Raw genomic sequence first — 14,016 nt, 5'->3', positions numbered from 1 at the left:
TATTTTTCTAACCTCAGATTATAAGAGTTTTATATAAAATTAACAAAAAAAAAGCATACAGATAGTAGATTAGATCGTTACTTAATCAAATATTTAAGAGAATTCGATTTCTCAATTATTTTAAAACAAAAACTGCCGAACATAATTTTTATATCTAAAGATAAAATAAAAAAAAAGCATTTTTCCTTATTTTAGACAACGCAAAGCAAATTTTACTCTAGAACAAAAATTTGAATGTATATTTTGGAATGAAATAAGAGGAAAACGGAAGAAAAAAGTGTCTCTTTTGGGACGCCGAAGATTGGTATCACGCTCGGTGAGAGTGGCGCCCTCTGATGGCTGCGAAGGCAATTGGGAATTTATCCATGGCAATTGCTGATGTGGCTTGATTCGATCCGCGAAGAAGATAAGGAATGAAAAAAAAAAATCAAATTTCAGCTCCCGTTTTTCCGACTTCTTTATTATTCCATGTCTTTTTCTTAACTCCTGATCTTTCCTGAAATTCCGTATTCAAGTCGGAAGCTAACATTCATGAGCCGAGAGGGGGGAGGGGGCAGTAACTCTCACTTCATCGAGTCTATTCCAAAGTTTGGGATTTTTATTCAAACAGAGGGACAGCACCGGATTCTTTGTGGATTTCTTTTCCCCTTTTTACTCTGTATGCTACTTTCAGAAAATGTCCCCTTTCCTTTTTTTTCCACTCCAATAAATAAATCGGGATTTTTCAGGAGAAATCAAACTGAATAAATAAAACAAATATTAAAAAAAATACAATAAATATAGGTGGAAGCAGTTTTTAGTTTTGCTGATGTAGTTAGTTAACAAAGTGACTGTCTTGTTTGTGTTATGGATTGGAACGTCTCGAGATGGGTAATAAACTCAAAATAAATTCTTAATAAACATGTTGAGTGATGATTTGATAACAATGAACTTTTTCCTGATAGAAAGGATGTTAAGGTCTTCATTAGTACAATGTAAACAATGCGCGGTAACATCTTTAAACTCTATGACCCAAAAAAACTGTGTAAAGAAACTCTTAGCGGGGAGAGGAGTTATAGACCATGTCAACCTTCGTCTATGAAAAGGTACTCCGACAAAGATTAAAGTTAACCTGTCGTATACACTAGCGGAATAGAATTTTATTTTTGTAGTAGTAGATATAACACAGTTCCCCCCCCCCACAAGAATTATATCTGTGATAGAATTCGATGAATGGACACCACTAGTTGATTCATTGCAGTTTTGTGAGAAACCGGGAGAGCTGTATTAAGATCACCATACTTTTTGAGTGCTGATCGTGAAAGCTGTATTAAGATCACCATACTTTTTGAGTGCTGATCGTGAAAGCTGTATTAAGTTCACGGTCGTGGTCGCTATTGTGTTGCCGTTAGCAGTCGAGTGCATACGTTGCTCGTTGTGTGTGATCAAAACTGAGTAGCATCAGCACGAGGTGGTGTATAATGTCAAAGTCACAAGTCGAAAATCAACTATTCAGCGTGTTAAAATCGAAGTTACTATCAAGGTAGGCGTGTTTACATGTCGTCCGGGTCACCCATGTGGGGAGAGGAGTTATAGACAATATCAACCATCATCTATGAAAAGGTACCCAGATATATAATCGAGTTAACATGTCTTAAATACTAGTGAATTGGAATTGTATTTTTATAGTGGTAAATGTGCGCACTTTATTTCAACTTAACAAATCGATTGTTCACATACAATCTGTAGGTTGTAGTTAAATCTAAACAAGTGTATTACTAAAAAGTTGCAACTAGTTCTTGCGCATTCATTCCATACGTAGATTATTTTTGGTACGAAAATCAATGCTGGCACACTTTGCATATCGTTACCAAAGTTAAAATTTGATGGTTTTCCATTGATGAACCAACATAATCTTGATGGTAATGATCAATAGTTCCATTATGTACCATTATGTTTTTTAATGGTAACCAACATAGTAACCATCACCTCAATGTGGGAAATCGGACTGATTTATGATAGTCCAACATAAGATTAGCAACTTGTTTTGATGGTTTGTTCGTGTTGGAACCATCATAAATTTCCATCATAGTTTCTTAGAAATCAAATGTTGGAACCATCATGAACCATTACGACCCCCGTGTAGGAATTTGGACTAATTTTTGATGGTCCAACGTAAAAAAAAATTCCATTTGGTGGTATATTAATTTCATATAATAATACTGAACCAACAAGACTTCCCATTAAACCATCGTGAGAATGTAAAGTTGGGACCATCACGGATCATGGATTGTTGGTCCATTAGAATCAAACTTCTCTTGATGGTTAACCATCATAGTGTATTAAAGTATCATTTTCCATCATGGAATGATGGAAGTTTGTTGGATGAGGGTACCCATCAAATGATGTTGGACCATCATGAATTGCACTGAAACCAACATAAACCATCAAAATGTTTTGATGGGACCATCAAGAATTGACTTTGGTGGTAGATTGTTGACCTGAGTTTGTAATTGTTTTTTTTTATGCAGCTAGATATCTAAAGCAACGAAAGGTCACCGTTCAAATACGCATGCATCATTTTACTTGTGAAATAACGATGTTTATTTATTTTAATTATAAAGTGGCGGTTTACTATATATTCTTAGCTCTCAAGAATGTTATTTAGTTATAAAGTACTTCGTTCACGTCTACTAGTTTCAAAATAGTTAATAGAACCAATTTTATACACCTTTCATTTTAGTTTTATTAATAGCCATTCTTATAGTAATTAATTAAAAGATATTTTTTTACATTTATTATAGTTCAAGTAGCTTAGAACAAATTGCCTGGAAAAATAAATTTTTTTCGAATCAAATTTTCGTGAGTTATTCCCATTATTCGAATTAAGGTTGTAGTATTAAAAAAATTCCCACATATGCCGCTAGTCTTTTGTAAAACTTAGAAATTAAATTTCTTAATTTTTCATTTATCAATTAGTTCTTTTTTTGTAGAAAACTTGTTTTTTTGTAGAAGAAAATTAAAGTCAACTCCTACTTAGGTAAACAAAGAAAAAAAAATTTAGTTACTTTTTATTAGATAATTAAAAATATTCTCCCATATAAAACTAGAATTAATTTATTAAATTTAATCAATAAATTAATATGTGAAAAACTGTATTAACTACAGGTTTCATCCACTACAAGTTTAAAAAAATGTATTTGAATTTGTAGTGGATAAATAAAAAGTATTTTATTATCGATTGAAAATTTGAACAAGATATAGGTAGAGTGTGAACTAATAGTTGGAATTGAAAAAAACGCTGAGGAAAATGAAATTTGTAAAACCATTTATTTTTTTTAAAAAAAATATTTCGAAATAGAAAATTGAATGTACGATGTGAAAATTAAATAAAAACATTTAGTAAATGTGGACAAAATTGATACCAACATTCTGGTTCAACCTAGAACCAATTTTCCAAAGAGTGTTGCGCAATGTTTATTTTTTTTTAACGTTGTTAAATATTTTGATTCGCATTGTTACTACATACCATAATCAGATAACCATACAATAGTTCAATTTAATCCTTCATTGCATCTTGAATGAAAACACGGTTTAACACCTGTTGCAGCAAAGTTCGAAATGCTCTAGATGCCAACATTCTGGTTCAACTCAGAACCGATTTTTCTGAGAGTGTTTAAGTATTTAATATTAATTCATAGCAATGATTTTTTTTAAAAATATTATACCACTTTTTAATGTGTAATAAATATTACGTTATACACTGAGTGGCCAAATTATTATGACCACCCCTTCAGTCGTCTGCTTCCATACCCTATACGGCGCAATGTGCGTCGAACAGTACGTTCAGAGACGTTCACAGTTGCTCCTTGATTAAGATCACTTGCAATTTGTCGCACTGTTGCTCTCCTATTGCGCTGCACAACCCTGGCCAGCCTTCTCTCTGATCGAGCATTCAGTACCCTGTGACGACCACAAGTCTGACGTTGAGATCCGGTTTTGTGCTTGATTGTCCATTCTTTGTACACATTAACAACTGCTGCTCTAGAACACTTCACAAGTGCAGCCGTTTTGCTGATGCTCGTTCCGACACATCTCGCACCCACAATCTTTCCACTTTGAAATTCAGTAAAATCACTTTTCTTTCCCATATCTGAGCAAGCAACCCAGTATAACTGATGACTCACTTGTCCAGCATTCCCGTGTTATGGTTATCTTGCTCTCTAGCTTCAGCACTGTGATGCAATAACTCATTTGCATAAAACTCTGAGGTGGTCATAATAATTTGGCCACTCAGTGTATATTTAGTGAATCTATGAAAGACTAATGATGCATTGCTTTGATCTTAGATTTAATTAAATTACTAATAACAATAATCAGCATTTATGCATACATTTTAATTAATACATTTTTAATTTATAATAAATATTACAATATTCCAGAATGATATATCGCTTTGATCATTATTAAATTTCACGTGAACCAATATTTATTTTGAATCCATTTACCATTTTTAAAAGGTAGGAAAAATATTGCAATTTATCTTAAGCGCCTATGAAAGGCTAATTACGTATCGCTTTGATCTTAAATTTAGTTTTATTGAGAAGATTCATTGTTAATTATTAAGGTTGCAATATAGTGTAAACCAGCTTTTACTAATCTCAAAAATGCTAACATACTTTAAGCTTTTTTTTTTGAAGGTTTATTAATTAACGCTTAAATTCGAATAATTTCATTTACATTGGAGTAAGAAATTCAGAGAATTTCTGTAAGAAATTCAACTGAATTTCTTACACCAATGTAGGTAATAAATTTAGTTGTGAAAAAGTTTCTAAATTTAATATTTAAATGAATGTAAAAATGTTTTTTTTTAAAAGATTTCATATTCATAAGTGTATTATAAAATGACGAGACACATGGTGAACACATCGTTTGGAGTAATCCAAACGATGTGGAGTTTGCCAAATAAATAAGCTTTTTTCCTTCTTTTTAAATGCTTAATTATGAATGCAAATTGTAACCCATTACACGCGTTAAAACTTTGTTTTAATTTTTGAATTCAAGTGAGAAAACAAAAGTCTATAATACCTTTTATGTGCGATTCTCAAAAGAAAAGCTTTAAGAAAAAACAGAAAGGATGAGTAAATTGCTTTTTAATTATTCTAACGTGACGCGGAGAAAAAGTTGAGTTAGTTGAGTTCTCTTTTTAGAGTCTCTGTATGAAGAAGGAAATTGTATTTCTGTATTTCGGAAATTACTTTTTTTTGCACAGTTTACATTTTTTTTTTCTTCATCTCGTGTCCTAATATAAATTTCTCTTAATTGATTCATTTCAACTCAAGTAGCAGTATTTTTGTAAACATAAATAGTATATCCTCCGATAATTTTAATAGGGTTTAAAATAGTTTTTTTTAAATAATCATATAAAGTAAATTTTCGGTTTTACCAAGTAATATAAATTTTATAAAACATAGGGATGATTGAATAAATTAGACGATATATTAGATAAATATAGAATAATTATTATATCAGGTATTATATTAGTACATTATAATTATAGACCAAATTATTCGAAACACTTTAGTTTTTTAATAATTGTATGCTTTGCACGCGTTTATATGTAATAAATATATAAACATATGAATTTATTTTTAATATATTACATTACAATGTTAACCAATTGATGCATGACAGGGGGGGATTTCCCCCCTCTCCAGATTTGAGTGGTAACCCTGTTATTTGATCCTTTTTATTCATTCATAAGATAATTTTATTAGCCATTGGCAAAATGGGTGTTGTTTTGGGTTTGATGGCGTGCTCATCTTATTTGGACATTATCATATTTTTCAACTGTATTCAAGAGTAAAAGTAAACAGTGCGCATGCGTCGTTATTACATGCGTTGCTATGGCGACCACTGCTGTTTGAAGGCTTTTTGGAATTCTTTCTAATACTCTTCTTTTCTAACTAATGCATTCATCCATTTGTAACTGCAATTAATATTAATTATCTAACTTTTTATATCAGTTTTTAGCATTCCCAATAGCTTTACGAAGCATAATTTCTAATTCCTTAAGCTTAACGAATTTATCTCAGAAACTCAGTATAACACGGAATTCAACTGTGTAAATATTAACAACAACAAAAAAAAAAAAAATCAAAACTTTAATTAAATTTAACAATTTGAGAGTAAAAAAAAAATCCTATCTTATTCTAATATCAGGTCTCAATTAGAAAACACTCGCGAAGCATTGTAAACGTTTAATCTTTTTTAGCAACTTAATACCAAGAAATAAATTTTTCGCCAAGATCAGTCTGCAAAAATTTTAAAAAACTAAACAAATAAAAGCACCCCTCCGTAGAGCAACTTAATTACCAATCTTCCAGGCTGCCGGTCTTAAGATAGGGAAGTGTCAAACGATAAGTACCAGCTTCTTAAAAACCAGTTCACTTGTACAATATTTTTTTTTTAAAGAAATTCCATTTTCGCCAAGTTTGATACGTCAAGAGAAAAACTGACGCCAAGAATCTTTATTTCAGTTTAATGGAGCGTGTTAAGCGATAAATGCCAATGGATTTATTTCAAATTATGACAGACAAACAGCGGACAACTCAACTCGTATTTTTTTTTCTTTTTACTTTCCGGTGACGCAGATGCGTTAACTGAAATTACGAATTTGAAAGATAACCAGTCGTTTTAAACCTGTTTTAAAAATGAATCGTTTCGTTCTTTTTTTTCCATTTGTTTGTTTGGACTGAAAGGTTGGTTAATGATTTATTTTATGCATTCCACTAATATTTTGTAATCCAACCAGTAATACATTCAAATTAGGAAACATTACGGAAAAAATTTATAATGTTTCGAAACTTTAAAAAAATACTCATATGGGGAACTTTCACTGGGGAACAAAAAAGTTTCCCCTTCTTAAGAGGAAGCCATACAGCGGAAGAAAAGTTTCATCACAAATTCTCTTTCTCCTTTATTACTAATTTAAAATTTAAAAGAAAACTAATTTAAAATTTAAAAGAAAGATTAAAGGAAGTTCAGGCAAACCTGGAGTAAATCCTGAAGCTTCAATGCCGGAAAAAAATACTTCAATATTATTAAAATGCAAACGAATTAATGGAAGAGAAATTTAATATATATCGCGAGTATTTATTTATATTTTCTTAATTATTTTACGTAACAAAGTCAATGATACCCGATTGGGAAGTAAACAGTGCTTTTCCATCAGAAGAAACCCACAAAGATTAAGGTCAGGAGATTATGGTGGCGATAAGATTAAATGTATTTCACTTGCCACTGTAAGACATTGTATTGGCAATGTTCGAGATTTATATAAAAGAATGACCCTAGCAACAATTTTGCCTTGACTCCATTAGGCTTCAAAATTTGCTTAACATGAGTCTTATAAGAACACGCACTGGGGGACCAATATTGGAATATCTAGATTTCTTAGTATTGGTCCTAGAATGGCCTATATATACAAGGGCCAAAATAGAACCTATATTGGCTAAATAATGGATATAAAATATCGAGTAAATCTAACAATTCTATATGGGATCGATATTGGTTGTAAAGTGGCTGTAAAATATCGGGTAACAATTTTATATAGGGCCAATATCGGAAAAATAATGACCTTTTGAAACATTACTGAGCCAAGATTCGTTGAATATTAGTTACTTTGTGGCTAGGAAAGAAATTAAATGGAAACTGAATTAATGAACTAATAAAACACTTAAAGAGGTAAAACTAAGAAAATGAATCAATGCGAATCTATGAATTAAAGAAAAAGGAAATCACTTAAAAAACAAAAATGTTTAAAAATTCGAATCAGAAGTACTTTTATGTATTTACTTTATTTTTTCACCTTAAAACGATCCAATTTTCCTGTATTCAATAGTAAAATTTAGAAGATATTTCTCATAGAATTAATCTAGTTTTTGCCAATATTTATACTGCGAAATGAAAATTTTTAAAAGCGATTAATTACGAGTAAAACGATTAAAACGATAATATAAACGATTAAAACGATTAATTTTTAATTACGAGTTGAGACAAAAATTTAAAATATATACTGTCCATGGCCAAATTATTCGACGCACTCTAAGATTCTATGTAAAATCTCAATTATCAGGTGATACTATACAGCTTTACTGCTTTTCAGGACTGAAACCGGTTTGCACTTGCTTACGTTAGTGTATCAACTGGTTAAATTAGACGATATATAATATAAATTCTGTGATTGGATAAAGTAGACGATATATTATATAAATACAGTCGACTCGTGTTATAACGACCCTGTGATAGAACGACCAACATGATATAACGACCCTGTGAAGGAGTCCCAATTCACATCCATAAAAGATAACGTTTTTTTACTCTTGCTATAACGACCGTAAAAAAGGTCAACTCCTAATATAACGACCCTCTCTGAATTTGAATACAGATCTTTTCTAACTTCCTATTGGAAAGTGGGGTTGAATGGTTGACCTTGAACAAGCACACATATGTTAAGTCCTCTTAACATGTAACTTCAACAAATTAATGCACATCAAAAAATTAATGTCTTCGTCTAATGAAGCCTCGTTTATGTTCCTCGGTTTACTCTTCTTTATAATACTGCAAATTATGTACATAAAAAAAAAATTCGTTATATATACCGCAAATTATGTACATCAAAAAATTAATTCATTAGAAACTAGATTTTTTTTTTGTCATTCAATGTTTTTTAATCTGTACTTTAAAATAAAATTCTTAATTGTTAACAGTTGTAATTCAATTGTTAAAATGTCATTATGTTTTATTAATGTATGCATCCTATCCTTTTTTGGTTTATAACATTTATACCACAAATAGTATATGCATGCATTATAACGTTTAAAGCCATTATGTGACCGATTTTCAAAGGAAATTTGCTCATTTTGATATAGCGACCATTTGATATAACGACCAGATTGGGGCAGTCCCGATGGGGTCGTTNCGCAAATGCAGGTTCGTTCCAGTTATAACGCGAGTCAACTGTATAGAATATTTATTATGTTAGGTATTGTATTATTACATTGAAAATTAAACCAAATGATTAGACGCAGTGTATTGTTTTAATAATTACGTGTTTTGCACGATTTTCTATGCAATACTTTTATATTTAAACTTACATGTAATGCAGGAGATTTTTTTATATACTTCCTATTTGTATTTATTTTTAACGTATTGCATTACAATGTTAACCCATTGATAAATGAAGGTAAACAAGAGCAAACAGTCTGTTAAAAACAATAAAGCTGTATAGTATCACCTCATAATGAAGATTTTACGTAAAATCTAATAATTCGTCTCATAATTTAGACAGGAACTGTATATGTTCACTAGGAAAAATGAACAACGTTCAAATCTAACTCTTTGCTATTTCAATGCAGAGTATCGTAAATGCGTGAAAGGCTGTTTGGAGTGATTAATTATCCCTCTCTAATAAGTCATTAGAGCGATTTCTAGTTGTCCAAATCTCGACTATTAGAATTATTACGAGCATTAGACATCTAATAGAGTTAATGAGGAGAAATATGTTCATCGACTTCCTCTTAGACATTAAATAGATATCAGTACATTTTCCATTAGCAATCAACGATAGCAATAAAACCATTTTTATTACCGATGGTTATTTATTATATTAACAAAAGAACAAATATATAAATTATTTTTCTGGTTAATCTGGTTTTTATTCACCCACTCAACTTCAAATACATTTTTTTACACATGTAGTGGAATGACACTTGATGTTTATACATTTTAAAAATATTAATTCATTCAATTAGCGTTAGTCGTTTTAAATTTTACTATAAGCGATTCAGTTTTTCACGTATTTTAAAGATAGGATCATTTCTAACTTATTTGAGAAAAAAGAATAATTTAGTGTCCGCATTTGAACATAATCGGATCTTCACGTTTTACAGCTCAATCTTTATGGTTTGAGGAAGTGGTCTTAAATATACTAATCAATAAGAGAAGGCGATATTTTTACTTACGAAATCAGACACAAAAACGTGCTTTTTCTGAATAAACGTAAATTTTTTCATAGGATTCCAATTTCTGACCCCAAAAATATGGGATAGCCGCTATCTAGGAAATGGGGTCCCTATAGTTTGGTCAGGAAAGCGGTCAAAAGTGTGGGCCCCTTAATATTAATTTTACGTTTTGCGTACTTCGTTAACTTTTTAAACTTTTTCTGCTTTACTGTGTTAAACATTTTAACCTAATTGGAAAAAGTTTCGCACACAATAATAAAATTCGCTTTTTCGAAGATAATTCTACATAAAAAAAATATTCAAATATTTATTATTTTTTATTATATTATTTAAAAAATTTGAATTGTAACGTATGCATTTTTCCAGTCGAAAAAATTTGAATTGTAACGTACACATTTTTTTTTACATCATTTTAAAATAGGTTGGTAAAATACGAAATTTGAGCGAAATCGGACGAACAGTTCCTGAGGAATCTAATTTCAAATATGCGACTTTTTGTAAAATTAGATTTCTCAGGAACTATACGACCGATTTCACTCAAATTTCTTATTTCTTATTTTAAATTACCTCATTTAAAAGGATGTAAAGAATGGTATGTCTTACTATTCAAAATTGTTTTGACCATATTGAATTAAAGTAAGGAAAAATAATAAATATTTACGAAAATGTATTTTTTGCATTGAATTATCATTGCACTAACGAATTTATTAAATTGTATGCAAAAAATTTTCAGTTTGCTTAAAAAGTTTCGGAGATATGGAAAAAGTAAAAGTAACATTAAAAGGCTGAATCTTTGGATCGCTCTCCTGACCAAACTATGGGGCCATATTTCCCAGATTGCGGCTACCCCGATTTTTTAGAAATCCAAATCCTTCAACAAAAGGAGTTTTTTTAAAGATTAAGTACGATTTTGTGTGAATTTAAAATATCGTCTACCATATCATCTGTCTATAGTCTGCATATTTAAGGTAATCCCCTGGAGGAAGAAACTGAAAAAGTTATCGAAATCAATCGCACCCCCTGCTGATTAAGGTTGAATAAAACATCGCTTGAAGGCATGATGAAACCATTGTTGAAATCCACTGTTTATTTGGATAATCAAACCGGTAATAATGATTTTCGACCCATCTTTTTCTTCTACGTTAAATTCCTTCGTGTGTCGGGCAGAGTCGAGTAAAACTGGGTAGTGGGGAGTGACCAAGAATCTAGTTTGTGTCGAAATTAGTTCTGTTTTCCAGCGAACACAACTCTAAATCACACTTGACCAGTCGAAATTTTTGATTTAATTCACGGCGACTGAGTAGATTGGTTTCTTTTACTGCGTCAGCCTTCTAATGTTCTCTTGTTTTTAAGTTCTTTTTATTAGTTATTATAGTTATATCCACGCCTGTCACACAGGAGATCGAGGTTCGATTCCTCGCCGGGGAGGCACAATGAGCCGCGATGGCTCAGGGGTAGAGCGTTCACCTTCCAATTAGGAGAACAGGGTTCGAATCTCAGCAATGGCTGGTCGATACGAATGCGCATCCAACTTTCACCAACCACAGTGTTGATTTGAAATATCCTCAGTGGTAGACGGATCACGGGTTAGAGTCCCTTTTTGCAGTCAGGCTAACCGTGGGAGGTTCTTGCGGTCTTCCTCTCCTTAAAACGCAAATGCAGGTTCGTTCCATCAAAAAGTCTTCCACGAAGGCAAATTTCTACGAATACTTGATCCAGGAGTTCCCTTGTCTTCTGGATTGTGTTTAAAATGACAAGGCTTCGGATTTGAACGTCAATAGTCAAACCCTAAATTGGATTGGCTGTTCAACGACGGGTTTAAAATAAAAACATTCTTAAAATATTCCAAGAGCAGCCCTAACGAAATGCGAGCTCCCTATTTTTAAGAAATTAAAAAGTAAATTATAAAAATTCAATTTATAATTAGGTAAATATTTGTAGAATTGAATTCAACTAATGAAACTTGGAGGAGAGGTTTTGTAACAATCGTTTTTAAACTACTTTCTGTTGCTTCGGACAATCAGATTGTGATGATTTTAATCCCATCTTCCTCCCTAATGATTCTTTAGACGACGATAGCATTTTTTGATACTTAACTTGCTTACTCCCAATTTATGTTACATTTTCGATCATTTAATATTGATAATGAAACACCACTTTTTGCCTGATGTAAATTTAAAACAATTCGCACAAATTAATCTCGAATGAAACAAAAAAAAAGTGGAATCTTTTACAGTCCCTTTCCAAATTATTCGACGCAGTATAAGACTGTAAAATCTTAATTATCAGGTGATATTATTTACAGCTTTATTGTTTTTACGCGAATGAAACCCGTTTGCACTTGTTTACGTTCGTGTATCCTTTGGTTAACATTGTAATGTAATGCGTTAAAAATACAAATAGGAAGTATATAAAAAATCTCTTGAATAAAAACTTTACATGCATGTTAAAAGTATTGCATATGACCTCGTGCAAAACATGTCATAATCAAAGCCTACAGTACGTTTAATAATTTGATCTAATTACTATAATATATTAATATAATACCTGATATAATAAATGTTCTATATTTATATATAATCCAATCGTCTAATTCTCGTCGTCTAACGTCTTAAGATCGTCTTATTTAACCTATCGTCAAATTTATACTATATAATCGTCTAATTTAAACGATTGATACACGAACGTAAACAAGTACAAACCGGTTTCAGTCGCGTAGAAACAGTAGAGCTATATAGTATCACCTGATTTTTAAGTTTTTACATAGATAGTGCCTCTAATAATTGAGCCAGGGACTGTAGTTTCTAATACTGGTTTTGTCGTTTAATCATTTCAAATTTTTTTTTTTTTTTTTTTTTTTTTTTTTTTTTTTTTTTTTTTTTTTTTTTNTTTTTCTTTTTTTTTTTTTTTTTAAACTCAATTTTCTCTTTCTTTCTTTATGATACATTTTAAAAACAAAATACAATGAACAATAATTCGGGTTCACCACTAGATTACTATCTGGTCATTTATTCAGAATATCTCCCGACCATCCCCCCCATATTCGATTCATTCAGAACATTTGACGAGAATTCCTTGAGTCCATCTAATATTCGAAACGATCCCACCCACATCCAAACTACGGCCGTAAAATAATTCATTGGTGTCACCACCGCCTTAGACTATTTCCTCTATCTTCCTCAATAACATCTAAACCCACCCCCCACACAATTCTAGAACAGCCTCGATTGTTGTTATAACAGAGGAGAAATCACGATTTTCCAAAGAATCGAAAACGATTCAATAAAATCAACTCGTTCGGATGCCCGACTAAACTCTATATACGAACCCGAACGCCGACTGTTTAAACGGGTTGACAGAAACAATACCGTTCGCAAATGCGTTTTCTGGTCTTATTCGGTGTGATCGGAATTTTCTTCCTTTGGCGAAGTTCCCTCTGAATCCTTCGAGATAGTGTCATTTCGGTAACTTTTCCATTTAGTCGTCTGGCAACTAATAGCTTTCGTCGATTCTTATCTGTTTCGTACATTTGGGGGGAAAGTGGCTTTGCCGGCAAACACCTTTAAATGATTTTTCCCGAACTAGGCCTACGTCTATGTCTTAAATAGTAGTACGCGAATGTGATTTGATTTTTCGAATTGAATATATTGAATTATTTCATTAAGAACTATATAAAAATTATTGCAACTTTTACTGCTTTTTTTTTCTTCAAAAAATTTGAAGAATTAAAGGTACATTACGCAAAACATTACGCAATTAGGGGTTTAAACTCCCCCCTTGAGCTCAGACAAAATGGTAAAAATGAAAATTTTAGTAGAAATTATGCGGGCTATTATTTTTTAAGACTATATATTTTTATTTGCCTTATGCCTACTTTTTTTTCTCACGGTATTTCTCAGAACACTGAAAAAACATTTACTATAATAGGGTTGTACTTTTGAAACCAAATTCACGTGATACTGTTACGGACTGGTTTCTTTCTGTCCTGCCAGTCGCGATAGTTTTCGAGACT

General features: G+C 31.5%; 2 protein-coding genes across 2 annotated transcripts in view; one reads left to right on the top strand and one right to left on the bottom strand.

The window, feature by feature from the left end:
* LOC107455053 (chaoptin) overlaps positions 1–14,016 on the top strand; it is a gene marked incomplete at its 3' end in the record, with an annotated part of 272,614 nt that overhangs the window by 230,817 nt on the left and 27,781 nt on the right.
* LOC122269247 (uncharacterized) lies at positions 3,759–4,130 on the bottom strand. The gene has a single exon (XM_043041395.1). It carries the CDS (start codon positions 4,128–4,130, stop codon positions 3,759–3,761), a length of 372 nt encoding a protein of 123 aa, XP_042897329.1.

The sequence above is a fragment of the Parasteatoda tepidariorum genome, chromosome 1 (assembly GCF_043381705.1).
Source record: "Parasteatoda tepidariorum isolate YZ-2023 chromosome 1, CAS_Ptep_4.0, whole genome shotgun sequence".
Taxonomy (NCBI): domain Eukaryota; kingdom Metazoa; phylum Arthropoda; class Arachnida; order Araneae; family Theridiidae; genus Parasteatoda; species Parasteatoda tepidariorum.
Note: the sequence above shows the minus strand (reverse complement) of the source record. Positions and strands in the feature narration are given on the sequence as shown.